Source organism: Eretmochelys imbricata, chromosome 20, assembly GCF_965152235.1.
Source record: "Eretmochelys imbricata isolate rEreImb1 chromosome 20, rEreImb1.hap1, whole genome shotgun sequence".
Lineage (NCBI taxonomy): Eukaryota > Metazoa > Chordata > Testudines > Cheloniidae > Eretmochelys > Eretmochelys imbricata.
The window spans coordinates 12,237,668-12,262,720 of record NC_135591.1 but is presented as its reverse complement, the minus strand read 5'-3'; the positions used below and the strand labels follow the sequence as shown (position 1 = coordinate 12,262,720).

At 57.7% G+C, this 25,053-nt stretch overlaps 1 protein-coding gene across 1 annotated transcript in view; it reads right to left on the bottom strand.

The window, feature by feature from the left end:
• Positions 1 to 3,274: 3,274 nt before the first annotated feature.
• Positions 3,275 to 25,053, bottom strand: part of LOC144277888 (syntaxin-binding protein 2-like) — a 58,404-nt gene continuing 36,625 nt past the window's right edge. Inside the window, exons 4-14 of the mRNA XM_077838911.1 lie at positions 12,189 to 12,319; positions 11,938 to 12,045; positions 10,883 to 10,940; positions 10,315 to 10,380; positions 9,508 to 9,588; positions 9,033 to 9,171; positions 7,538 to 7,644; positions 6,938 to 7,027; positions 4,455 to 4,540; positions 3,891 to 4,048; positions 3,275 to 3,354 (exon numbers count right to left, since the gene is read on the bottom strand). Coding sequence (XP_077695037.1) covers positions 3,275 to 3,354; positions 3,891 to 4,048; positions 4,455 to 4,540; positions 6,938 to 7,027; positions 7,538 to 7,644; positions 9,033 to 9,171; positions 9,508 to 9,588; positions 10,315 to 10,380; positions 10,883 to 10,940; positions 11,938 to 12,045; positions 12,189 to 12,319 — 1,104 coding nt within the window. The remainder of the gene's footprint in view (positions 3,355 to 3,890; positions 4,049 to 4,454; positions 4,541 to 6,937; positions 7,028 to 7,537; positions 7,645 to 9,032; positions 9,172 to 9,507; positions 9,589 to 10,314; positions 10,381 to 10,882; positions 10,941 to 11,937; positions 12,046 to 12,188; positions 12,320 to 25,053) is intronic.

Here is a 25,053-nt window from a genome sequence, read left to right as displayed (position 1 = left end):
CCTGTTATTGAGGTTTCGTGTCACATGGGTGCTGCTGGGCATTTTCCAAGCCCCCTGGGGGGCTGGGATTGTCTTTTGCCAAGCCTGGGGCACTCTGAGGCTGGCAGGTGCTGGGGAGCCATGGCAGGGTGAGATGGGTAGGGGCACAGGAGGGGTGCAATGCAGAGTCTGGGCTGCAGGGGGGCGCATAGGCTGAGAGTGCCTGACCTGGCTGGTCCCCTCCTGCTGCGGAGAGGAACTGCATTTTCTCCCTCTGCCTGTCTCCCACCCAGGGCAGCCCCCAGCTGGTCTGGGAAGCAGCCGCCTGCCCTCCTGTGAACCAGCCAGGGGCACTGGGCTTGAAGGGGTGCTAGCCTAACGTGGCCTAGGCCAGGCCCAGATGATCACAAACAGGGCGCCCCCAGCCAGGCCATCCCTGCACCAAACCTGGCTCAGCCCAGGCCCCAACCCATGGCTGCATGGCCAAGTCAGTGCCCTCCAGCCCCCCGCCCTCCCCAGCTGCCTGCAATAGCCGTGCTGCTCCCCCCCGTCCACCCCGCCCCCCGCCCCAACTGGCCTGGCTGGGACACCGCAGGTCAGGGCGGGAGGGGTCACAGGCAACCAGAGCAGTGACTCTGTGCATCACAAAAATCTCCCAGGACCTGGGTAAGCTGGGTTTGGTCCTTGGCACAGCACAGCTCACAGGCCTGAAGCCTCCTTCCCACCTCATGGGGTGCGCGACCATGTGTGGCTGGCTGAGTGCCCCCTGGGCACCAAGGGAGCAGGGGATGGGCTGGGAGAGGGCAGGAGGGGCCACAGCCTGCGAGCAGGTTGAGAGGAGAAGTTAGACAACCCCCAACCCTCATGAGTGATGGGTCTGATCCCCCACCACGGTCACCCCTGCTGTGGGCCCTGATTCCCCATACTCCTCCGGGACCTGGGGCAGGTCCTTGACCTGGCACTGGTCTCTCACTGTCTCCAGCTGGTGGGGGTGGGGTTGCTGAGGGCGCTAACCCCCATGCCCAGTGACTGCAGAGGCAGGACGAGTCTCCGAGCTGAGCCGGGGGAGCAGGGTGCAGGAAGGGTAGGAGAATGGGGCTCTCTCACAGCCCCTCCTTGTCTCCTTTCACCTTCCAACGAGGGGGGGGTTGGGGACACTGCCACTGCACCCCCAGCTGTTGGCACAGGCTAGAGGGTGCCAGAGGGGAGGCCTGGCCTGGCTGGCGGGACAAGCCTACACAGCTGCTCACACAATGCAGGTGCCAGCGCAGGAATAGGGCCCCAAGAGCTGGGGGCCAGCAGCAGCCAGGGTGGCGGGACCCTGGGGCAGCTCTAGGCACAGGAGGATGGAGGAGGTGGGGGTTGGGGCAAAGGCCAAGCCCTAGAGGGGGACCAAGGAGGCAGGTGTTGTGACCCACATCTGAGCGGGAAGCAGGGGCTAGTGGATAGAGCAGGGGCTGGGACGCAGAGGGCTGGGTTCCAGCGCTGATTCTGGGAGGGGCAGGGGCTGGGTGGGTATGGTTCCCTGTGGGGGCCAGCCTGGGGGCTGGGCCCTGGTGCTCGCTCAGTGCCTGTCCCAACCCCACACTTGATGGGGACCCCATAGCTGGCTTGAGGGGACTCCTGAGGCTCCCTCCTGGTCCCTCTGGCACACGGACCAGAGGCAGAACAAGGCACTAGGAGCAGGGGGCCACAGGGAACTATGTAGGTTCTGGGGCACGGCTGGGTGAGCCAGCACTGCACCAGCAGGGGGCGACCACAGGCCAGAGCAGAGCTGCCCCCAGGCCCTAGTCCAACAGTGAAAGGAGCAGCCACTGCCCCACCCTGCTCCCAGGTGCGGGGAGGCAGCGCTGGTCTGGTGACTCAGAGCCAGGACACCTGGGACCTGCAGCAGGGCTGGAGGGGGAGTTGGGGAGATCCCGCTCCCTGGGCTCTCAGCCACCCGCCCCACCCTGTGTCCTCCCTTCCCCTGCCTGTGAACAGCAGCAGAGACCTCGGCCAGCCTTTGGCAATGCACTTCATTGGCCCAGGCACATGCCCAGCAGGGCAGTAGCCGGGGGCAGGGCCAGCACTGACTTTGTGATAATGGGGGGGGGGGGGCAGGGGCTCAGAGCTGCGAACAAACAAACTCTCCCCCTGCACCCCCCACCCCCTGGAGGTCACTCCCAGTAAAGGAGGTCACTGCCTTTACCTGGGATCGCTCCTGCCAGCGCTTGCCCCAGTACAGCCCGCCTGGCAGGCAAGAGGGAGAGGATCTCTAGGGCCCGTGGCATTCAGGGGGTGAGGCTTGGCTCAGGGCTTGATCAGACCCAAGGGGGCTGGAGCTGGCTGCCTCAGATGGAGCTGGGGCTCCAGGTGCCCAGGGCGTGGCTCTGATACCCAGGGAAAGGCAGTGGGGAGGTGTCTGCCACTGGGCAGGGGCATTTGATCCAGGCCCATCAGGTGGCGAGCCCGCTCTGCCCTGCTGCTAGGGTGACCAGACAGCAAGTGTGAAAAATAGGGACAAGGGGTGGGGGGTAATAAGAGCCTAGATAAGAAAAAGCTCCAAATATCAGGACTGTCCCTATAAAATCGGGACATCTGGTCACCCTACCTGCTGCTGACCAACCCTGGACGCGCCTCCTACGCAGTCCTGGCTCCACCCCCACTTACTTCGGCACTCTGACTGCAACTCCTGCTAGGACCCCTCCCCCCTTCAGGAGCCGAGGTCCCCACTGGGGGACAGGGCCAAGAGGCCAGGGTGCCAGGCTGTGATGGGAGGGGTGCAGGGAGCCAGGGCTGGGCCAGCACCTCAAGGCGGCGAATGGGGATGATATGGGGGCAGAAGGGGGGGGTCTCTTTAACTCTTTTCAGACTGGACAGACACAGCCTGGGGCTCAGTGGCTGGGTCACACCCCCCCCCCAAAGCCAGATGCTGGTAGCAGCCTCTGTGTGCCCCCCATCGCTGGCAGAGGGGTGACAGGAGGGGGAGGGAGAGGGGCTGTGCTTTGGGTCCCAGGGTGGGGAGGTAGGAATGGCTGAAGCTGGTAGATAATGGAGCCTGACTCTTCTCCTACCCAATCGGGGGCAGGGTGGCCACGGGGCACAAAGGGTAACGGCCCTAGAGGCTGTGCCAGAGGGAGGAAGCCTGGCCTGCTCCCTGCCCGAACAGCCAAGCAGCCTGGGGGTCCTCCCCCGGCCCAAGAACTGACACCGCAGCCAAGAGTAGGGGGGAAGATGCCTTGTTGAGAAGAGCAAGTGGAGCTGTGGGCAGCAAACTGTGGGGGGCAGAGTCTCTGGGGGGAGGGGGCTGCTTCTAGGCCTCCTCGGAGTCCAGCTGGTTGAGGGATTGGATGTCATCCAGGAAGCGCTTGGGGGTCAGGATGTGACTGGAACCTGGGGGAGAGAGAGGTGGTTGGCATTGGTGGGCACAGTGAGGCAGGTATGTGGCTGGCATCACCATCACCCCCATCCTTGCAGCTGGACCCTGCTCTAGTGCAGGGGGGGAGGGACTGTCTCCTATCCCCCTTGGCCTGGCACCGCACCCCTCGTGCCGCTGTACCCTGCACAGCCAGGCAAGAATCCACGCGCTGACAGTGTTCCTCACCCTTGGGTCTTCGAGGGGTGTGTGCAGGGGGTGAGCCATATCCCTATGGGAGTTACTGGGGGTGTCTGACTGGGCCCCCACACATGGTCCCTGGGCAATGAGAGGCCTGGGGAGACAGAGGCCAGGAGATCAGGCGGCTAGATACAGGCCATGTGGGGCAAGCACATCTGTTCCCAGGCCCCTGGGTGTGGGAGGACAGAGGGTAGCATGGGAGCCCTGTGGGTGCTGGGCAGGCAGTTCTAGGGTCTCCCCCTCCCAGGGGGTCCCAACTCTCCCTGACCTGGGCATTCCAGCCGCCCTTTCCCCCAGGACTCGCCCCACTCACCGATCACCACCTCCCACTTGCCCTTGATGGCCGGGGTCACTTTGTAGGCACAGCGCATCTCAGACATGGACACCCCACCCAGCACGTAAATGATGAGGCGCGGGCCCATCCGGTACTCGGCCGCTGGCTTGTTCTTGTGCCAATGCCTAAAGCGGGCGCTGGGGGGAGAGAGGGGCAGTGTGGATACCAGGGGCTCGCTGAGGGAATGCCAGATGGAAGGGCAGGGCCTGGAGGAGGCTGCGGGGCAGGCCCTGCCCAAGGGAGTGGGACAGGAGTCCCAAAGCAGGCAAGAGGGAGTAGGGGAGGGTGGCACCTGTGCTGGGCTGGGGGTGCTGTCTAAAGCTCGGCCAGTCCCTTTCCTCCATCCTGGGCCCTGGTGTGTTGAGGGACTGCTGGGGTGCGGGGTACATGGTAAGAGGGTTCCAGGGCTCCAGGCTCTTGGACATCCCCTCCCCCGTAGAGGGCAGGGTCCTGACCACACACTCCCAGGCACAGAGGCTCCTACACTCTGGGGTGTGTGTGTCAGGGCTCTGCCCCCCACAGCCCAGCCAGGCTCAGCCTTACCTGACAGCAGCCTGGGAGCTGGTGGTAGGGACTGGGTCCGACAAAAAGGGCCACAGATTCTTGTCCAGTTTGTCCTCAATGATGTCCTGGCAGGGGGTGGGGGGAGGACAGATCAGCAGGGACCAAGCAGTGGGAACCTCGGATCTGGTGGCCAAGCCAGGCCCCATTGGGGTGGAGAGGCTGGGATGGCTCCTCACTGAATGATTGACAGTCCCTGGGGGGAGCAGCCTCAGGCCCCCTTTCCAGGGGGGGGCATGGGGAGCCAGCAAAGAACACGCTGACTCCTCCAGTGATGCCCCACCATCTCCCCACATCCCCCTCAGCTGCTCAGTGCCCTGCTGTGAACTCCCCACCCATCCACCGTTATGAGGAGGGCGGAGACCTCCTGCAGCCAGATCCAGGGCCCCTCATTTCGGGGGTGGGGGGGGAGAGGCAGGGGCTGCCCTCAGTGCCCCTTTCCTGCTGCGGGCAAATCCAGGCCCTGCCTCTTGCTCCATGAGGTGTGTCCCAGGCACGCAGGGGGCCCAGGATATGATACATCCTAATGCCACATAATAGGGGCTTTTACATTAGTCTGCTGCATTGAGTTGTACAGGGAAGCTTAAGGCCTGCCAAGTTGTGGCTGGCGCAGAGAGGGGGCACCCCGATTGGATTAGGCGTGGGATTGAGGCTACCGCAACTGCCTGCCGCAAAATCCCACAGGAGGAACCATCACAACACTGGAACAAGGGCCTGGGAGCCTCCCACCTGTGATCTGCCAGGGACAGGAGCTCCGGTCGGGGGGTTAATTCTTGGCCTGGAGGAGCCCCAAGCCAGTAGGTTGAAGGCAACTAAGTGTGCCCCCCCACCCTATTGAGGAGTGCCCCACAGGACAGGGCGATGAGGGGCTCAGCCCCCTGCAAGGGTTAGGGGATGGAGTGACCATGTCACCTCTCACAAGCTAAGCAGGTTTGGGCCCAGGCAGTGCTTGGATAGGAAACCTCTAAGGAAAAGCTACTGGGTGCTGGGGGGTGCGAGTGAGTCAGCAGAGGGTGCTCTATGACCCCAGTGCGGCGCTAGGGGGCGCTGTACTGCAGGGAGCAGGCAGAGGGCTCAGCAGGGGACGCTCTCCCCTGGCAGTCAGTGCTGCCCCAGTGCGGTGCTAGGGGGTGCTGTACTGCAGGGAGCAGGTGGAGGGCTCAGCAAGGGGCACTCTCCCCTGGCAGTCAGTGTTGACCCCAGTGCGGCGCTAGGGGGCGCTGTACTGCAGGGAGCAGGCGGAGGGCTCAGCAGGGGGCACTCTCCCCTGGCAGTCAGTGCTGCCCCAGTGCAGCGCTAGGGGGCGCTGTACTGCAGAGAGCAAGCGGGGCAGGGGTCTGCAGGGGGCGTGACCAGTCCTGTGCTGCAGGAGTTCATCCTTTAGATGAGCGTCAAACAGCTGCTCCTCACTGGAGGTTAGGCCAAGGACCCTGCCAGCCATTCAGATTCCAGTGCCAGTCATGACAGTGTGCTGCCTGGATCCCCTGCACTTCCAGCCCCACACACTGATCACCTCCTGCCCTAGACTCTCGGGCAGCGCTGCTGGGCGGCTGTTAAGAGCTGCCTGCCACTCCTTAGGAAGAATTCAGCTCCGGTGAGGGACCGCTGTATAAACCGCCCATGGCCCACCCCAGAGGTGGCAGCATCTCAGCACCGAGTAAGACAACTCCCCTGCAATCGTGTCTATGATTTAAGACCCCTAAGGACGGCAGCAGGAGAGGACTCTCTGATGAGCCCCTCACATGGCTACAGCCCTGCACAGATACAAAAGTGTGGATGTGCATCAGCCCGCGATCCACAAGCCGCCTTTTACCTGTATCCGCATCCTCACCGGCAGCAGCTAGCGAGGGTGGGGAAGGGGTCTCGCAGGGAAGGGGCAGCGTGGAGGGGGCGGGGTCTCGAGGAGAAGGGGCAGTGTGGGGGCAGGGTCTTGAGGAGAAGGGGCAGTGTGGAGGGGGTGAGGGCTTGGGGGAAGGGGTGTCTCATCATGTGCCCTCCTGGGGGGTCACGAGCAACAGTACACAGCAGCAGCAGAGCATGTTGCATCACAGTGGGGTGGAGGGGTGGGGCGCCGGGGCCCCACCCACTCCAATCCCAAATCCTGCTGCCCAGGAGCTGGTGGGGACACTGGTGCTGCTCAAGCTACTGGACAGGAAGCAGCGTGGCGGAGCGAGTGGGTGCTGGACAGCCCCGACTCCGACCTGTCGCCCAGCCACTGGCTGCGGGCCAGCGGCCCCGAGCGCGCTGCGTCCCCCAGGCTGCCTGAGCCGGACGCCACGGGCCAGGTGCTGCTGGGGAGTAGAGCCCTGCACGGTTGTATCTGCAGCTGATCCACTATCCGCAGAAATGGTGCGCAGATATGCAGGGCTCTACACATGGTTGACCCCAAACCAACCCCTCCCCCTTGGGCCCAGCCTGCCAGTTGCAACCCCACCCCCAAGGCCAGGAAGCAGATGGCCCGGTACCTCCATGATGTCCTTGAGCATGGGGGTCCAGCGGGAGAGCTGGTAGCTGGATTCCAGCCGCACCTTCCTCTCTGGTCGCAGCTGCCCGCTCTGGGGGAGGAAGGGAGAGGGGGTGAGAGGCAGCAGGGAGGAGATGCGGGGTGGGAACGGGGGCAGACAGGGAGAGCGTGGCCTACCTGAGTCGCGCCAGCCAGGCTGGCAGGGGAGAGGCAGAGAAAAGAACAGAATGGATCACTGAGCGAGAGAGAGAGAGAGAGAGAGAGAGAGAGACTGATGGGAGAACAGAGCTGCTTCCCCCCATTTGCCGCATGGCCACCCCAAGCAGTGGTCACCAGCTCCAGCTCGCTGGCGATCTGAGGTCCTGACTTCCAGTATCCTCTGCCGGGGCAGAAGAAGTCACGCCAGATGGGGAGTAACTCGGGGGTCACCCTCCTATGGGGAGGGCGTCACCCCACTGTACAGGGGCAGAGGCCACCTCTGTGCTGGGAGTAGGTCACTGCCATAGGGGGGCACCTCCAGGATGGCCTGGGCTCCCCTGTGCAGCACAGATCTGCCCCCTGGCATGGGTACAGCTGCTGGCCCCTGGCCCCAGTCCCTTACCCCAGGCGTGAGAGAGATGCCCAGGAACTGCAAATTGTTGATGATGTCTCTTTGCTGCTGGATGTTGGCATGCTGGATCAGCTTGGTGAGGTTCTCCTCGCTCACACCTGCACGGGGAGAGACAGGTCAGTGCTAGCACCCCGGGACGCACCCACAGCCCAGGCACATGAGTCCGTGGCCCCAGGAGTCCTAGTTCCCCGATCAAATCCTGAGATCCTGCTCTTCCCACCCCTCTCAGAGCTGGGGGTAAACCCAGGAGTCCTGGCTCCCAGCCCCCCTCTAACCCACTAGACCCCACTGCCCTCCTAGCTGAGGATAGAACCCAGGAGTCCTGGCTCCCAGCACCATCCGCTCTAACCCACTGGACCCCACACAGTTAATGATCGAATTTAGGTTCTTGCTGCTCCTCCCTCAACAGGTTCTCTCGGGCGCTGGGGTCAGGGGTCTCTCTAGTTCCCCCTGGCAGTGCAATGGGAGCCCCCGTCCCCCTGATCTGGGCTCCCCCTTCTGCGGCCAGTCAGGTGCAGACTCAGAGCCGAGGCCTGGCTCTTAAAGGCTGTGAGGCCTTGAGCTGGAGGGAGGGCAACGTGCCCCACCCCTGCCCCCCCAAACCATTTACTGCTGCTTAGTGCAGACGGGGAGGCCTGGCAACTCCACAGCACCCCCTGGCCAGGAAACTGGGCAGCCAGGTAGCCAGAGGAGCCCCATGAGGGCACCCTGGCCTGAGCAATGGGCACAGGGGCAGTGCCTGAGCAGGGTTACAGGAAGGGCCCCGGAGCAGGGCCCTGCCCCACCGAGCCAGCATGGGATAGGAACCGATGGGGGAAGAGGGACTGTGCCAAGTGTCAGGGTCAGGGAGGTTCCCCAGGCCCTGGTGAGTTTGGGGAAGGGGCTGGATGCAGCAAGAAGCAGGGAGCTGGTGCAGGGATGACACAAGGGGTGGGCAGGGGACTGGTTGCAGGAGGCTCAGAGACACAACATGGTATCTGAACAGCCTGCAGGAAGGGAGGGAAGTCCCCCCTCCCTGCAGAGAACGGGCCGGGGGACTGCTCCAGGTGTGTGTCTCTCCATCCCCCCTCCCTGCAGAGAACGGGCTGGGGGGCTGCTCTGGGTGTGTGTCTCCATCCTCCCTCCCTCCCTGCAGAGAACGGGCTTGGGGGAGCATGGAGGGCGGACACTGCTCGGAAGACAGTAGCAGGGAGCAAAGGCCGCCAGATCTGACCCCAGATCTGACCCCAGATCGGAGCATGGGCGTGGCGCACTGGCAGGCTTGCAGGCACCGAGAGGTGGGCAGAGGGAAGACAGGGCTGTAGAGCCAGGCTGGACACAGGCCCTGGGAAGCGGCTGGCCGGGGGGCGCCCTGCATAGCAGGAGGGCTTGCCAGTCTGAGCAGTGCTATTCCCCACCAGCCCCACAGGCCTGGGCCCCACCTCCAGGAGCACCCCCCTGCAGCAGCAGGCCCCGCAGTGCTCCCCCTGCAGGCCTGTGGCGTTACCATTCTTCAGGAAGATGTAGATCAGGATGATGCGGATCTTGTCGTAGGCCTGCACGCTGGGGTCCAGCAGGACAGGCAAGATGATCTTCATGGGGTCCTTGATCTTCTTCCCGTCCACGTCCGTCCCCATAGCCAGGTCCTGGGGGCAGGGGGAAGGGGGTGCACACACAAGGCCCAGGTCAGGCCACTCTGCTTCCTCCCGCCCACGCAGCAGGATGGGAGATGTGACGGCCCCCTGACCCACAGCTCGCCTACCCCGTGCCAGGGCCCCCTCCTCCCTGGGGTCAGCTCCCTCTGGGGTGAGCAACTGGCCCCCAGGGAGTAACCCGAGCCCCATGTCCTCCTTCTGCACCCCTGGTGCTGCATGGAGGGGCTGACCCTGGCTCCAGCGAACCTGCAGCTCTGAGACCCCTCTCTCCGGGCTGAGTCCATGAGCCAGACTCTGCCCCAAGCCAGGCTCTGCCCACAGACCCACCTGCTCCAAGCTGCACAGCTTCTCCACTCTCCCTTTGAAGTGCTGCATGCAGTGCTCGGCCAGGTTCAGATGCGTGGAGTACTGCGGGGAGAGACCGGGGCACAGGGGGAGTTTACTGCATCACTGGCTGGTCCAGAGCACCTGAACCCCACAACCCACAAGGAGGGCCCCTCAGCCAGAGGGGCAGCCCCAATTGGCTGTAGAAGCCGAGCATATAGGGATTGTTTTGCCCAGCCACCATATAGGGCTGCCATATAGGGATTGATGTGCAGCCACCTCTGGGGTGGAGTGGGGCAGCTGGAGGGGAGGATCAGGAGGAGGGAGCAGCTTCCAAAACAGCCCACGGCTTCTCTGTTAGTCACCACGAGGTTGGGGGCTTGGAGATCAGCAGGTGTCGGGGTACCTGTGCCAGTGGCCAGGAGCTTTCTGTTGGCACATGGCTCAGTGGCACCAGGAGTGGCTCCAACAGGCTGGTTTGGAAGCCCACCAAGGCCCTCTCCCGAGAGCTGCAGCAGCAAGGCACGGGCTTTACCCAAGGGCTGCCCTTGGTGGGGCTAACGTGGCAGCTCTGGGCACTGACAGGCAGGCTGCTGCCCATGGTGCCACACAGCACCTGGGGGGAAAATGGCTCTGCCCAACGGGACAGGTCAGCAGCTCTCATCAGGCAGTAAAGCGGAGTGCCACAGAGTGCCCTGCCCCCCAAGAGAGTCCCTACTGTCCCTCACCAGCCCCACAGAGCACCCTGCCCCTCCCATCAGCCCCACTGAATGGCCTGCCTCCTGCCCACTAAAAGCCCAGCCCCGTTACCCTGTTCAGCTCCTTCTGATACTGGGGCATCTTCTTCAGGATCTGGGACAGGTCCTCGATGTTGGCCTGGAGGGAGGCGGTGGTGAGATCCCGGCCGCTCCCAGTGCTTGGAGCCCCCTGCAGGGCAGAGGCAGCAGGGCGGGTCACTCAGGCCATGCATGGCTGCGGCTTAGGTTAGACCTGCCCTTTCCAGGCCAGCTGGAACGAGACGGGAGCCCCGCAACCTGAGCGCCCCTCAAGGTGTAAAGCAGCAGCGGGCCAGGGAGATGCCAGCGTTGGCTCCCTGCAGCTCTCCCTGCGCGGTCCCGATCCTGCTGTCTGACCCTGCCCCATGGGCCTCTGCCCTCCCCCACTGTGGGGAGCTCCAGAGCTCTGGCTGGGGGGCAGGGGACTCCACATACACCTCGAAGCCCTTTACAGGCAAACCCTGGGAGCAATGGGACAGCCCCCCCGCCAACCCCTCCTGGGGCAGCAGGGAAGCCTCCCCTCCCCATCAGTGGCAGTGGGATGGGTCCCCCTGTCCCTCCAGCTTGAACTCCCCAATCGCTCCCCACAACCCCTGCCGCACCTTGTCCGTGGTCAGCCTCTTGCTCTCATAGAAGGTGCGCAGCAGCTCCGTCACCTTCCTGCAGCAGGGAGAGGGGTCAGGACGGAGCCAGGCACTGCCTTGGAGGTAGGGGGTACCCTGTCCTATGCTACAGGGGATGGAGCCCCCACCCCACAGGCACCAGGGTTCTCTGCCTCAAGAGCCTCAGACAGGCTGGGGGAGGCCCTCTTCCTAAGTTACCCCAAGGCAGAGTTCAGTGCACCTCTGGGGGCTCCTGGCGCCCTGCTGGGGGGGTCTGGGGGCAGCGGCAGGCCCAGCAGGAGGTCGGTGAGGGACTCACTCAAGAGAGCTGTAAGGTGCATGGGGAGACCCTGGGATCGGGGGAAGACAGTGTCCAGGCGGATCCCCAAGAGGAGATGTGGACAGTGGCTCTGGAAGGGAGCGCTCAGGGGTCCTTTGGGGAGAGGGGCTGGGTCCAGGGGGTCTCAGCACTCAGAGAGGAGTATGTCTGAGGGACAAGCTCCAGCACTGGGTGGGAAGGGGAGGGGGGGCCCTGGCACTGCGCAGGAGAGGGGTGTGTTGTGGGGGGTGGGTGTCCCTGCACTGGGTGGGAGAGGAGTGTATCCAAGGGGTAGTGGGGTTCCAGCACTGGGTGGGAAGGAAAGGGGAGGGCTGTGTCTGAAGGGGAGGATGGGGGAAGTCCCAGCACTGGAAAAGAGGGGGAGGGGTGTGTCAACGGGGTGGGCTGTCCTGGCACTGGGTGGGAGAGGTGTGTCCAAGGGGGGAGTCCTGGCAGCGGGTGGGGAGGGGAGGGCTGTGCCAAAGTGGGGGTAGGGGGTCCCAGCATTGGGTGGGGAGGGGAGAGGTGTGCCGAAGGTGGGGGGGAGTAGCGAGACCCGGCACTAGGCAGGGCACAGAGGGGTGTGTCCAGGGGTGTCCTGGCATTGGGTGGGGCACGGAGTGGTGTGTCCGGGGGGGGGATGGGTCCCGGCCCTGGGTGGGACACGGGGGGGTATGTCCAGTGGATGGGCGGGGCATGGAGGGGTGCGTCAGGGGGTGGGGCCGAGCGCGCTCACTTGGAGACGTCAGCGATGGGCATGTGGCGTAGCTGCACCCAGAGTTCGTCGTCTTCGTCCAGCAGCGCCTCTTTCTCCTGCGAGTCGCTGATGCCCGTCGTCTCGTACCTGCAGGGGGGAGATGGGGTCAGGCTGCGGCACCCCTCGCCCGAGCGTGGGGGCTGCGGAGCAGTGCAGGTGCCTGGGCCACATCCCCCCCAGCCCGCCTGAGGAGGGGTGTGGGGCGCCCCCTGCTGGCAGCCAGGCCCTACTTGTAGGTGTCTTTCTCGATGCTGAGCAGGTCGTAGGCCATGGCCTGGTAGGTGAGCTCGTGCAGCAGTGGGGACACCAGATCGAAGCTTCGGTCCACGATCAGCAGCTGAGAACGGGCTTTGTCGGGGCCCTGGGGCAAAGGAGAGAGAAACCCGTCACCTCCTGCTCTGGCAGAGGGTTCCTGGCCTGGCTTACACGGCACAATCCAATGGGCCCTGGTGGCCTGAAACTTCACTACCCACCCTCTCTGTGGCCCAGCCCCCAACCCCAGGGGGAAGCCAAGAGACACCCCCCAAGCTAGCTGGGACGTGCCCTGGGGTCCTGCCCTGACCAGCTGCACTGCAATGCCCCCTGCAGGGATGGGCTACCTACCCCTCATGCAAATAGCAATGCCCCCCTCCCCCAAGCATGCTCTCTGCTCGTGCCTCTCCACCAACGGGAGCATGCCCCTTACAAGGCAGCTCCCTGACTGCCCCTGCTCCATATGCTGTGTGGGGACGGGGGGAACTACACCAGAAGGGCCTGGCTAGTCTATCATTAACCAACACCAGGCCCAGAGACTCTTTGATACAAGGTCCCAGAGGGGGACGACAGAACATTATCCCTATGCCCCACCTTGCATCTGAGCTGGGACCTCATATGAAGCTCTAGCTCCCCAGTCCCAGCCTGTGTGGCCCCCCAGCATCCAGTTGGACAGAGACCACTCAAATGGTCAGCATCTCAGACCCACATCATGGGGGGGCTGGCGCAGCCCCCGCTTCCTGCCTGATCAGCATGCACTGCCCTCTTTGCGCAGCAGGTGGCGATAGGAGACCAGCCCTGCGCTCTCATGGCAGACGGCTCTGAAACCGGCTCCAGCAGCCCCAGTGGAACCCAAGCCCACCCAGGAGCACCTCGGCAAGGGGCTGCATCTGCTCTTTGCTGGGTAGCACAGACAGTCGGGGGTGGGTGGGGTGGGGACGTACAGCCCCTGATGCTATCCCAACTGTCCCACCTCAGTACGTGGCCCGATTTTCAGCCACGCTCGGGAGCAGAACGTCGGACCGGCCACCACCCACCCGCCTGGCAGGTCTCCACAGCCTCTGGGTAAATGGGTTGAGGCTGACGGGGGAGCGCCTCTCTTGGAGGAGTATCTGGCCCCCACCACTGTAGCACTACCATTGCTGCATCCTGCCCCCCATGCACGTGGGGCTGGGCAGGGCTGTCACCCCATTGCAGAGGGGGATGGAGGCCCAGAGGGGCTGGGTGACTCACCCAAGATCACACAGGGAGTCTGTGGCAGAGCAGGGACATGAACCCAGAGCTGGCACCATCATTCCCCTCTAGCCCTACCCAGCCTGGATGGGTTGCTATGCTCAGCCCCCGCCCCCACCCCCCACGGGACTCTGCTCACACCCTTTGCCAGTTCGGCTCTGCTGGAGGGATCCCCGAGTGCAGATGGGGGCTGGCATAACCACCGGGTCACCCCACCCTGCCCAGAGCAGAGGGGTGGTTAGTGCACTGGTGGGTGCCACAGCACTGCCTGTGCCAGCTACCCCTCAGGGCTGGCTGCTGGGAAACATCAAGGCAAGAGGGACTAGTGCAGACAAGGCCCCAGGGTGCCGGGACTGCGGGCTGGGTGGCTTTGGAGACCAGAACAGTTGGGTTTCTTAGGCACCTGGACCCCAGCCTGGGCAGCCCAGCCCACTGAAGGTTAAAGCAAGAGGCCGTTCTGGTCAGCCCAGAGCCTGGCCGAGCTGCAGAGAAACCTGTTTTCAGCTCCGGGTCTCTCACTCAGGGCCTGTCTACATGTAAACCACTTCAGCTGCTCCGCTTCAGTGACTCCGCCTTTCCCATACCCCCAAGCGACACAGTGGCACCGACCCAATTGCCTCGTGTAGCCCAGGCCTCGGCCTGACCTTGGTCAGTTCTCAGGCGAGAGCTCCCAGCTTCCCGCACTCATTCCCCAGCTCAAACCTTCCCAACCCTGTGTTCTCGAGCAGGGGGCCCTGCTCCAATTCCCTGCTGGGAGCATCCAGCCAGGAGCCATTGGAGCCGGCACGGTCTTTCTGGCCCCCAGGCTGATCTGTGTTGGATTCTCTTCATTTCACCAAGACAGGGAGGTGACACCCCCCACCCCCGGCATGACTCTTACCTTCCCCGAGAATCCTTCCCCTTCACCCCCTGCCAGAGAAGCCAGGAAATATATAGGGAAACTGAGGCACGCATCAGATTCATAAAAGATATTACAAACATTCCCAGTTGGTCACAGGTGCACAGTCTCCCAGCAGCTCAGCAAAGGCTGGAAGCAAGAGCAGAGGCAACAGGAGGGAGAGATCTGGGCAGGCGTTGGATTTTACATCACTTTGCTCATGCCCTCCTGGCCTGGCCAATCCCATCGGGCTCCCCTTGAATATGTCCAGGACGTGATGGCTGCAGCCCTGCAGCCGCTGTACAGCCATGGGCACAATAGGCCTGTGTGTGGGTGCTGGTCTGGCTCCAGGGCTGGGGAGGGAGGAGGAGACCCGGGAAAGAGCAGCAGCAAGCCGTTCGCTGAGTAGACAGGACCGGGCTGGCAGCTCCAGGGGCGTTCCCAGCTCCGCGGAGAGGGACGTCAAGGCTGGCTGGACTGAGTCTGCGCTTCCCTCCGAGCCAGGCTCCGGGCAAAGCGTTGGTGGCTGGGAGACCCAGCGTGTGTGTGATTACCCCAAACCTTCCTGCAGGCGCCGGGGGACTGGGTGGCACCTGGAAAGACCGTGGAGGTGTTTCCTTTGGGCCAGCCGTGGGGCTGCGGCTGCTTTGCAGCCGAGGGCGGTGGGGGGCTGCGTGGGGGCTCCCGCATGGGCCCTGCTGCCCGCCAGGGGACGGACGGCTGGGCCTGCACAAGGGGCCTGGGTTTATACCTGGCACAGACACAAGGGCTAGCGCCGCACAGCAGCTCGTGAGGATCTGACAGGCTCCATCCCCAGCCGCGCCCTGACGTGGCCCAGCTCTGTGCCTCAGTTTCCCCCTCTGTAGAACAGGAGGATAGCGACACCAACCCTCCGGCTGTCCCGCTGCAGGACTGGGCCCTTGGTGGCATGGTTCTGGAGGAATAGCTTCATGCAGCCAGGGAAGGCTGGCATCAAGCTGTCTGTGTTTTCAAAGGCCCTCCAGCTCCCTCCCCTCCCCCTGCACTCTGGTGCGGATTACAGGGATCCCGGGGCGGTTGTTGATTGGGAACACTTCCCAGCCGCTGCTCCAGGCCCAGAACACGGTGTGTTCGCTTTCAAAGCTCGCACTATGTCTGTTAGCCTTTTACAAGGCCAAGACAAGAGCTGGGGACGCAGCCAGGGCTGGAGCTCTTCTCCATCTTCCTTTCCCAGTGTACCAACCAGCCGGCTGCACCGTGCCACAGCCAGCAAGTTCCTTTCCCTTAACGCTCAGTGGAAACCCTTCCTGCTGCCCCTTGCCAGCCACGCCAGCGTCACTCCCACAGACCCTGGTCATCGGCGGGTGGGGATCAAACCTGGGGCCTCTGGAGCTTAGTGCATGACTCTATTGCATGAGCTAAAAGCCCCCTGGCTGTTAGCGATGGCTGCAGAGCAGACTCATCTTATCTCTCTCTCGAATGGTCTTGGTGCCACTCGATGGGACACAACACCACACCCAGAAGGTGCGTGGGTTACATCAGCTGGCGGAGGAGTAACTTCATGTCGAGCTTCAGATCCCCGACTTGGGCTTTGATTGATTGGGGAGGGCAGTCCCCAGGCATGCTGGGGTGGCTGGGAGGAAATCGAAAGGAGCTGTTTTTGCTGAATTGCCCCCCCCCCGTCACCCCACATTCTTCATCACAAACCCCAGGACAGCAGCAGCTTCCAGTACACTGGGCTCCCCACAGCTCCCACCGGGGCAGACCTCGGCTGGGGCAGTTTGTCCCAGCCCTGTTCAGGGGCACAGCACATTCTCCAGCCCCGTTCCTGGAGCCGTGGTCACTGACACGAGCAGTGGATCTGCCCCAGTGACTTCAGTGCAGCTGTGGGACTCAGCGCTGCAGAAGAGGAGGCCCTAGGTAACTAGCAGCTGAAGCGCCAGGATGAGAACCCTGGGCCCGAAAGCCGCCCTGTATGACGTCCCCAACCGCTGTCCAGAGGAGAGCGCTTGCCCTGGCTCTGGGACTAGGGCTTTTAATCTGCTCCGGGTGGCTCCGTTCCCCAGCGGCGCAGGCTCGTTCCTACCAGAGGGGTTTATTGCAGTCTCTGTTTGCCTCCCGTTAACAGCAGGCAGGAGGGAGGGAGAAGCTAGGAATTGCACACCTGCCCCGCAAGGCAGGTCGGTCTTTCCCAGAGGCTTGGGGAGAGGCTCTGCTTTCACTTTGGCCCGTTCGCTCCATCTGACGCTGTTGTGGGCCGGATGTAAACCAAGCTGGCTGGGTTTCAGTCCAACACTCATTGCAGGGCCTCGTGGAGAGGCACCAAGTCCCAGGGTTAAACAGGGCGCCCTGGGGCTCCCAGCTCCCTGCACAAACAGCAAGATCTCATACCCAGTGTGACGAAGGGGGACTGTTCTTAATGTTTCCTCTGAATAGTGCGTGGTTGCTCGGTTTCCCCTAGGCAGTTCTTAAGTATCTAGGTGGTGGGGTAAGGGTGTATGATCGTTGCAGATCCCTAGAGGGCAGGTGTGTGCAGGGGTCTGGACACAGAGAATGGCCGACACCCTGTTTCCTGGCAACTGATGACCTGGGCCCTTCCCCCCTGCAAGGTGAGAGCTAAAGGGGTTGGAGAACAAAGGAATCAGGTGCCCTCCTGGCCGGGTAAAGGGACAAAGCCCAGAGGAGGAGGGGCTGGAGGGAGTTTCAGTTTGGGGCTGGCTGGGACACGGAGTGAAGGGCAGACGTGGTTGTCTGGCTCACTGCCCCCCAAAATGGACCCCCCAGCTGAAGGGTCCAGTTCTTTGCCTCTACAAGCTCTGTATTAGACCATGTTCCTGTCATCTAATAAACCTTCTGTTTTACTGCGAGAAGCAGCGCGGGGCGAGGGATGTGCTGGCCACGGCTTTCTGCAGCCCTCGTTGGCCTGCAGTGGGGAACCGCGGCCAGTGGGATCCGCGGTCGGCCAAACCTGCGGACGCGGCCGGTAAAGAAACTGGCCCGGCCCACCAGGGGGCTTACCCTGGGGGGCTGCGTGCCAAACGTTACCGACCCCGGTGCTACAGCAATCTCCCGTACAGCAATGGCTGTTACAAGACAGAGTAGGTTAGAACAACCCAGAGTCTAAAGCTCAGGTGTATTTGAGGATCTGGGCCAGTACTTGGCTGTTTCTATAGTAATGACCCCTGAGCAAGCAGTGTAATGTACATGCTTATCACTGAGCTTGTCCAGAGGCTGCATAGAATCATAGAATATCAGGGTTGGAAGGGACCTCAGGAGGTCATCTAGTCCAACCCCCTGCTCAAAAGCAGGACCAATCCCCAATTAAATCAGAATGACTAGATGTCCTGATGTGTAATAAAAACACTTCGAGTCATAAAAAATCAACCCAGCCTACTTTACAGGGCCTGATCCTTCTCTCCCTTCCAGCATCTGAGCAGTAGGAGAATGGCTAATACGGGCCAGTATTATGGTTGTTGTATTCTATTTATAAAAGTATAATACTGGCCAGTATTATAGTTGCTGTATCATGCTATAAAACAACAAAATAAATAGAAAAATAAAAAATACAAATGAATGTTTTGAATGAATTTGGGGAAAAGAATTTACAGCACAGTACAAGGATTTAAAACATTCAAAACATTCCTTTCTTTCTCTCCAGTATTATAGTCTCTCTTGTTCCAATTTTGGGTCGCAGGAGCGAGTAGTATAAAGGCCCTACCATCAATCAAACGTTAACCCCACCCCTTGACCCTGTAAGCCCTGCACACAGGTCACTGGAAGTCCCACCTCATGGGAGTATTACTTCCAGGGTCAAGGCGGACACAAGGTGTGTCATGTGACCCCTGTAAGAACTCCTCCCACTGTCCTCTGCTGATCAGGATGGATTTTGCCCTGACAGGAACGACTCGAGAGAAGATTTGACCAATCAGGGGGAGTTCCGGGGTTTGTGTGACCCCTCTAAGAACTCCTCCCACTGCCCTATACCAATCAGGAAGGGTTTCAGCCGCTGGGGACCACCCCGAGAGGAGATTTGTCCAATTGGGGGGAATTCTGGGGCGGGGTGACCCGTCAGGAAGTGGCTCGTGTGACCCCTCTAAGAACTCCTCCCACCACCCTCTACCAATCGCGATGGGTTTTGGCCACAGAGGACAGCCCCAAAAGGAGATTCGACCAAAATAGGGTGGGTTCTGGGACGGGGTCAACCGCCCAGAAGAGGGTCGTGTGACCCCTCTAAGGACCCCTTCCAACGTCCTCTGCCAATCAGAGTGCAGCACCATCACCTCATAAGTCCCAGCGCTGGGAAGAGGAGGCCATCTCTTACCAAGAAGACGTGTTTTAGAAATTGTGGAAAGGCTGAGAGGAAACGTGGACTCCTTTACCACCCCTGTGAGACCTTCAGACTTTGTTTTAGCCCCGAGGACCTTTGGAGTTGTGTGGAGAAAGTGCTACAGCAGTGACAGTTCTGAAGAGGATGAGAGAGAAGCCAAGGGGATTCCTTTGGCCCAGCCATTGATGGATATGCCAGAATCCGACCCTGAAGCCCAACTGCTCATGAGACACCCCCATGAGCATGGTGGCCTCTCGTCATCCGCCACCCTGGAGGAGGAAGGCCATCATGGCGTGGGGGAGGCACTGGCAGACAAGGTGAATGGAAAAGATGTAGCTCAGGTAAATGAATGATTCAGAAGCGACGGTCGATGATTGGGTGTAATGGGGTTAGGAACCAGGGGTTGTGTAAATCTAAAAACAAGCAGTGGGAACTTACGCTTGTTTCTTGTCTGAAAATCTCTCGACAGCTTGACGATGCCTTTCTAGAGGACCCGGAGGCCCTGGACGGCGTTGCATCAAACAGCGAAGGTGAACCAGGCCCGCCTTGTTTTTGCTCAACGCCACTAGAAATTGTTGAAGATGACTCCGAGGAGGACGGCTATGAGGAGTTTAGGAGAGGCTTGGCATGGAACTCGCTGAGCCAGTGCCACGTCACGAGCGTAAAACTGTTATGCGGACTATTGTACACGTTGCTGTTTATGCTGTTCTTCATCACTGTCTTAGGGAAAAGCTTTTTGAAAATGGTGAGGGCTGTGTCATAAATGCCCCAGCCCAATGGCACCATGCCTGTGTGACTTGGACTTCAATGGATAGAAACTGCAAGCTCTGGGGCCTGTGTGCTGAGTTGTGTTTGGAAAGCTTATTGAACACTATTATTGCCATAGGTTATGTTATGCAACATCTGTGCCTAACCCAAGAACATTTAGCGCAAGCGGTGACCTTGAGAAATGCTGTGCAATTCAGTGGAGACCCTGACCCTGTTTTAAAGAAAATGTCCAAACTGGAAGATGCCTGCTTACAGCGTTACATTGACCGTCTGGTCCACACAAAAACTGACAGAACCCTGCTTAAGAAAAAGACTATTTGTAAGAAATCTAAAAGGATTAATTGAGAGAATGATGAGGGGACAAACATGCAATATCAAACTTGGTCGCTGTACATTTTAAAAAATCGAATGAAAAGGGCTTTGTGATTATCTGTGTTTCTGTTAGAAGGTCTCTGGCCCTTAAGTGAGCTAAAAGTTTTAATGGAGATCTAGGTTTGTTTTCAAGAAGCTGTATGACTTTTAAATTGAAAAAACAAATGGTTTGTGAGAACCTAGCTCTTGTGTCTTTGTGTAAAAGAGACCCATTTACAGCAACAAGCTGTGAAGTGGGAGGGGAACAAATCCTAAAGATGTGTTTACAGTGTAACCCTTCTGCCCATCAGAGTTCGCAACAACAGGGTCTAGGTTCAGTATCTAGGAGTTCCATTCCAGTAACACAATGCAAAACCAGGTTAAGCCCCCACCATTGGGGCACTGAAGCTCCCCTACGACAAGTTGAAATCACTGAATACTGTGTTAAGTAGTAGGGGGCCTCAGAGCTGGGACACCATGAACCCAAAGTGAATTCAGCTCTGCAGTCTGTAACCAAACTCCTAATAGAATCAAAATTCTCTCTGATATTACATAATGGAGAGAAGGTGCAATTGGTGTTTAGGGCCCTCAGAAGGGGGCTCACACCACTAGGCACAAACCTCCATCCTCAAACTCTCTCAATTCACTGGGTTTTGGAATCCTTGTCCCTTGCCTAGCGAGTGCTACTTAGTTGATGGCGAGTCCCTCCGTCATAAAAGGCCAAGTACAGTTCCACTGTCCTTGGTTCACATAATCAGGATAACGACACTTTATTCTTCCTGCCCCAATAACAGAGACACTGGGGATCCCACAGCCGCCAAAGTGACCGTTTGGGCTCCTGTGGGCTCATGCTAGGCGGGGTGGGCGTGCCTGTGCAAACGAGATCAGCTCCTGAAGTCCTTTTCCACAACTCACCACCAGATGTCAGGGTAGAGCTCATCCCGCCTCTGCTTACAACACGAAAACAAAAGAGGGATGGTTCAGACATGTGTTTGAGTACAACAGAGTTGACTCATCCTGTTGAACTGAATGGTTTTAACCACACCCCCACTGAATCGTGAAGGTAACTGTGATTCCTTACCCTTGTTGCTATAGGGATAAATTTGATGGGTGTGCACCCATAGTAAGGGAGGTGGGTGGGTGAGTTCGGATTAATATGAAATGAAATAAAACCTCAGGAATTCGCAGATGCTATTGGGCAGTTTAAATATAATCCCTGGAGTTGGCAGAACTCTACTGGACAGTTTAAAAGGACCCAGGAACTGGCAGAACTCTACTGGACAGTTTAAAGGACCCAGGAACTGTCAGAACTCTACTGGACAGTTTAAATATGACCCAGGAGTGGTTTGAATGCTATGGGTCACTCTTTCTAGCAATTCAAAGCCATTAAAAGTTTAAAATACTATATTTACCAAAAAAACCCAAAACAACCAACCAAAAAACCCCACCACACACATTAATAATCAAGGTGGGCCATTTCCAGCACAAATCCAGGTTTCCTTACAATGTAAGTGATCACTTTAGATAAGCTATTACCAACAGGAGAGTGGGTTTGTTTTTCTTTGGGGGGGGGGAGGGAGAAAACGTGGATTTGTGCTGGAAATGGCCCACCTTGATTATCATACACATTGTAAGGAGAGTGATCACTTTAGATAAGCTATTACCAGCAGGAGAGTAGGGTGTGGGGAGAGAAAACCCTTTGTAGTGATAAACACTCATTTTTTCATGGTTTGTGTGTATAAAAACATCTTCTGTATTTTCCACAGTATGCATCCGATGAAGTGAGCTGTAGCTCACGAAAGCTTATGCTCAAATAAATTGGTTAGTCGCTAAGGTGCCGCAAGTACTCCTTTTCTTTTTGTGTTTTAAACTCTCTCTCTCTCTGTGTGTAAAAAAAACATAGGTGTTTTTTTTTTTTAAAGTATATGGCTGCAAACTGATAGTAATGGTGTGTTTCAAACTAACAGGGTGTTTTTTTACTGTGCAAAATGTGTTTTAAACTGGATTTTAAAAGTTGATTTTAAAAGCAGTTTGGTTTTTATTTTGCAAAATGAGGTGTATTTAAAAAAAATGTTTGCGGGTTTGTTGTTTTTTGTTTTAAAGTGGTAGAAATAAACTCAAAACTCCTGTTTGTTGTGCAGCCTGAAATGGATTATTTTGTTTGAAAGCTCTGACTTTTTAAATAGAAAAACACCCTAATGAATATTTTATTTTTAACTTTACAAGACAGTTTCATGTGATTTATAATAATAATCAATCATCATCATCATCATAATATTGTCTGCTCCACCGTACGGTGAAAACAAGAGAGACCCTTAGATCAGAGGGTAAACAAGCTTAAAAGAAAAAGAAAAGAGACAGCTGAAAAGAAAAATTCCCCAGATGGATGGATGAAGCCCAGTAAATATATTGTGTTTGTGAGGTTATGAGGTTTTGTATTTTAAGGAAATACATCGGTGTGGGTGAGAAAGATGGTAAAGTTAAGTTTTGTAATATGTCCCTTCCCCCCTAATCGGGTATGTGCAGTTCTCCTGACAATGCTGTAGTCAAAGCTACAGGGACACCTCCACCAGACCAGCCAAAGAACCAGAAATCTGCTTTGAGACCTTTAACAACTCAAAACAGCACAAGAGTGCAGATGAAGCATCAGGGCAGTCCAAACCTCAATTATGTCAAAGCCAAGGACAAAACAAAAAACTCTGGTGAAAACCAACCACGCAAACACAACGCCAGTTCCTCAGCGGCCACCTCCACACCAAGCCCTGAGAAAACCGTGAGTGAAAACGCCCACCTACGATGCTTCGTTCAGAAGACTGAGGGACGTTGTATCCTCGGGGGTTCTAAAAGAACGGTATTCTAAAAATGGTTTGGGGAAAATATGATGCTTCGTTCAGAATACCGGTGAATGGTGTATCTTCAGGGGGTCTAAAAGAATGGAGGGCTGGAAAGCACATCAACAAAGCAAAAGCTTTGGTGGGTGACTTTTTGAAAAATATTTCAATTTTTGGCTCTGCGCAGGCGTGACTAGTCGTGGAAAGGGGCACCCGCAAGGATACACATCAGCTCAGGTGTAAACAAAAGGGGGGATAGCGCTTGGTGGACAAACAAATGGCTGCCAAAAAGTTCCAGGCCAGGATCACTGTAAAAATTTTAAAAAGAGCTAAAGAGGTAATGGGGAGGGGGGACAAAAAGAGATGCCCTCGACTGGAGGCTCTCAAACTGGCATGTCTGAAAATGGGGAGGTGGAATCAGACTCTCACACAGAGTCTGGTTTAGAAAATTCCCCAGAGGGCTCTCTAGAATGATGGGTCCCCATCTTCTCCCGATGACCCTCACGGAGGCGCCTCGGAGTCTGACTCTCAAATAGCATCTGATGTAGAAGATGCCGCTGATGGTCCCGGAGAGGAACCCCCAAGTAACCCTGAAAATGCAGAGGTGTGTATGGAGAGAGTGAGAAGTTGGCAACGTGAATTACCTAGATTTGGGGGGTCGGTGTATTGTGAGGAATTTCATTTTGTCAATCTTGAGCGAATAAATTCAGCTCAGCAGGTTGTTGAAGCCATACACAGGGGGATACAGTTAGTTCTCGATGACGTTAATGGTAGGGTAGGCCCTGATGATTATGTTCAGTTACATTTAGAGAGCTGTAATTTAACTAAGCCGTTATTTTTGGTCTGAAGAACTAGGGATGAGCTGTCTGCTGAGGATTTCTTCAATCAGACCTCAAAGCTGCCACAGAGCAATAGAGTTGCATGTCAATGGGACATTGCACCTCGTTGTGACATTTGTAAAAAAACAGGGGTGGGGACCGCTCACAGAGTTTTAAATTCTATCCTCAGTAGTCAAATCATCCATAAAAAAGAGACAATGTTTAGTAGACCTGACTTACACGGGTACCCATCTGTGTTTTGCGCGTGGACTCTTGGCTATCATGTCTGACCATAAACCTACGGACGCGGAATCGTTAGCGGGGGCGAGAAAGTTGCATGAGAAACTGGGCTGGTCAGATGAAAAAAAGATTATGCTCAGTGACGTAGCAATGCCTGAACAGCATTTAGGAGTCAACATACAGGTGGTGCTGTATGCGGCGAAAGGGGCTTTTTTAAAACGGGGGGGGGGCAGTTTACCCCAAGACTTATTTCATCCTGTTGCACGATGAGCATTACTAGGGGGTTCTGGTTGTGAAAAAGTTGTTTGGAGCAAAAAATTACGGTGAGTTTTGCCCCACGGTGCACAGTCACGGCCACTCTTGCAGGTCCAGCTGCTGCCTCTGCTTGAGCATAACATGCTCAGACAGCGTGGATGTGCAGCTGAGGTCTACTCGCTGTAGACTGTATTGTCAGTCCAGAGAGAGTTTAGACAGACACATCGACTGGGCATCGACAGAACAAGTTGAATGCCTGTCTAAAACGTTGTGCGATAAGGGTCAGTCTTACGTGGACAAGCGGCACAGGTGTAAAGGGAGGCGCTATAAGCGGGGTCAGGCTTTGATCGCTGGTGATGTAGACGGTCACCTCGGTTTTATGGACAGCCTTAGAAAGCCCGAATCCTCAGAAAAGTGTATTTGTTATGATTCTGAATACACATAGGAGACTGGGTTGCACACTCCCAATTACATTTTTGCTATGTCCCTCAAGCCGGAAAAGTCCTGGGAATTTAAGGGTGATGAGTGTCTTTCTATGTTTGTTCAGACCTTTATTGGCAAAGAGTTCCGGGTCTACACATTCCAGGAGCACAATTCCAAAGGTTACGATGCATACTTCATCATTAGACAGTTACTGAAGGAAAAGATGTGCCTAGAACTGATCACTCAGGGTAGTAAAGTAATGTGTGTAAGGTCCTGGGCATTCGTTTTATAGACTCTTTAAACTTCTTGCCCATGAAGCTTGGTAAGCTCCCGCAGGTGATGGGGTCTGAAGGGTGCAAAGGGTATTTTCCACATTTTTTGAACACTTTAGAAAATCAAAACGACGTGGGGCCTATGCCCGGTGTGGAGCACTATGGTGTAGAAAGCATGATGCCCAGGGAAAAAGCAGAGTTTCTCGACTGGTAGCAGGCCCACAGGTAGGAGACGTTTGACTTGCAGAAAGAGCTCGTGTATTACTGTCAGCAGGATGTCAAAATTTTGAGACAGCCTTGTATCCTCTACAGAAAAGAGATTATGAAAAAGATGGAGAAGGGAGATCTAGTAGAGAGAGAACCTGGTAAATTCACCGAGATAAAACTGTGTATAGATCCATTCTGGTACATAACACTGGCATCTGTCTGCATGGCTATGTACAGGTTTATGTTTTTGGAGCCTAACACG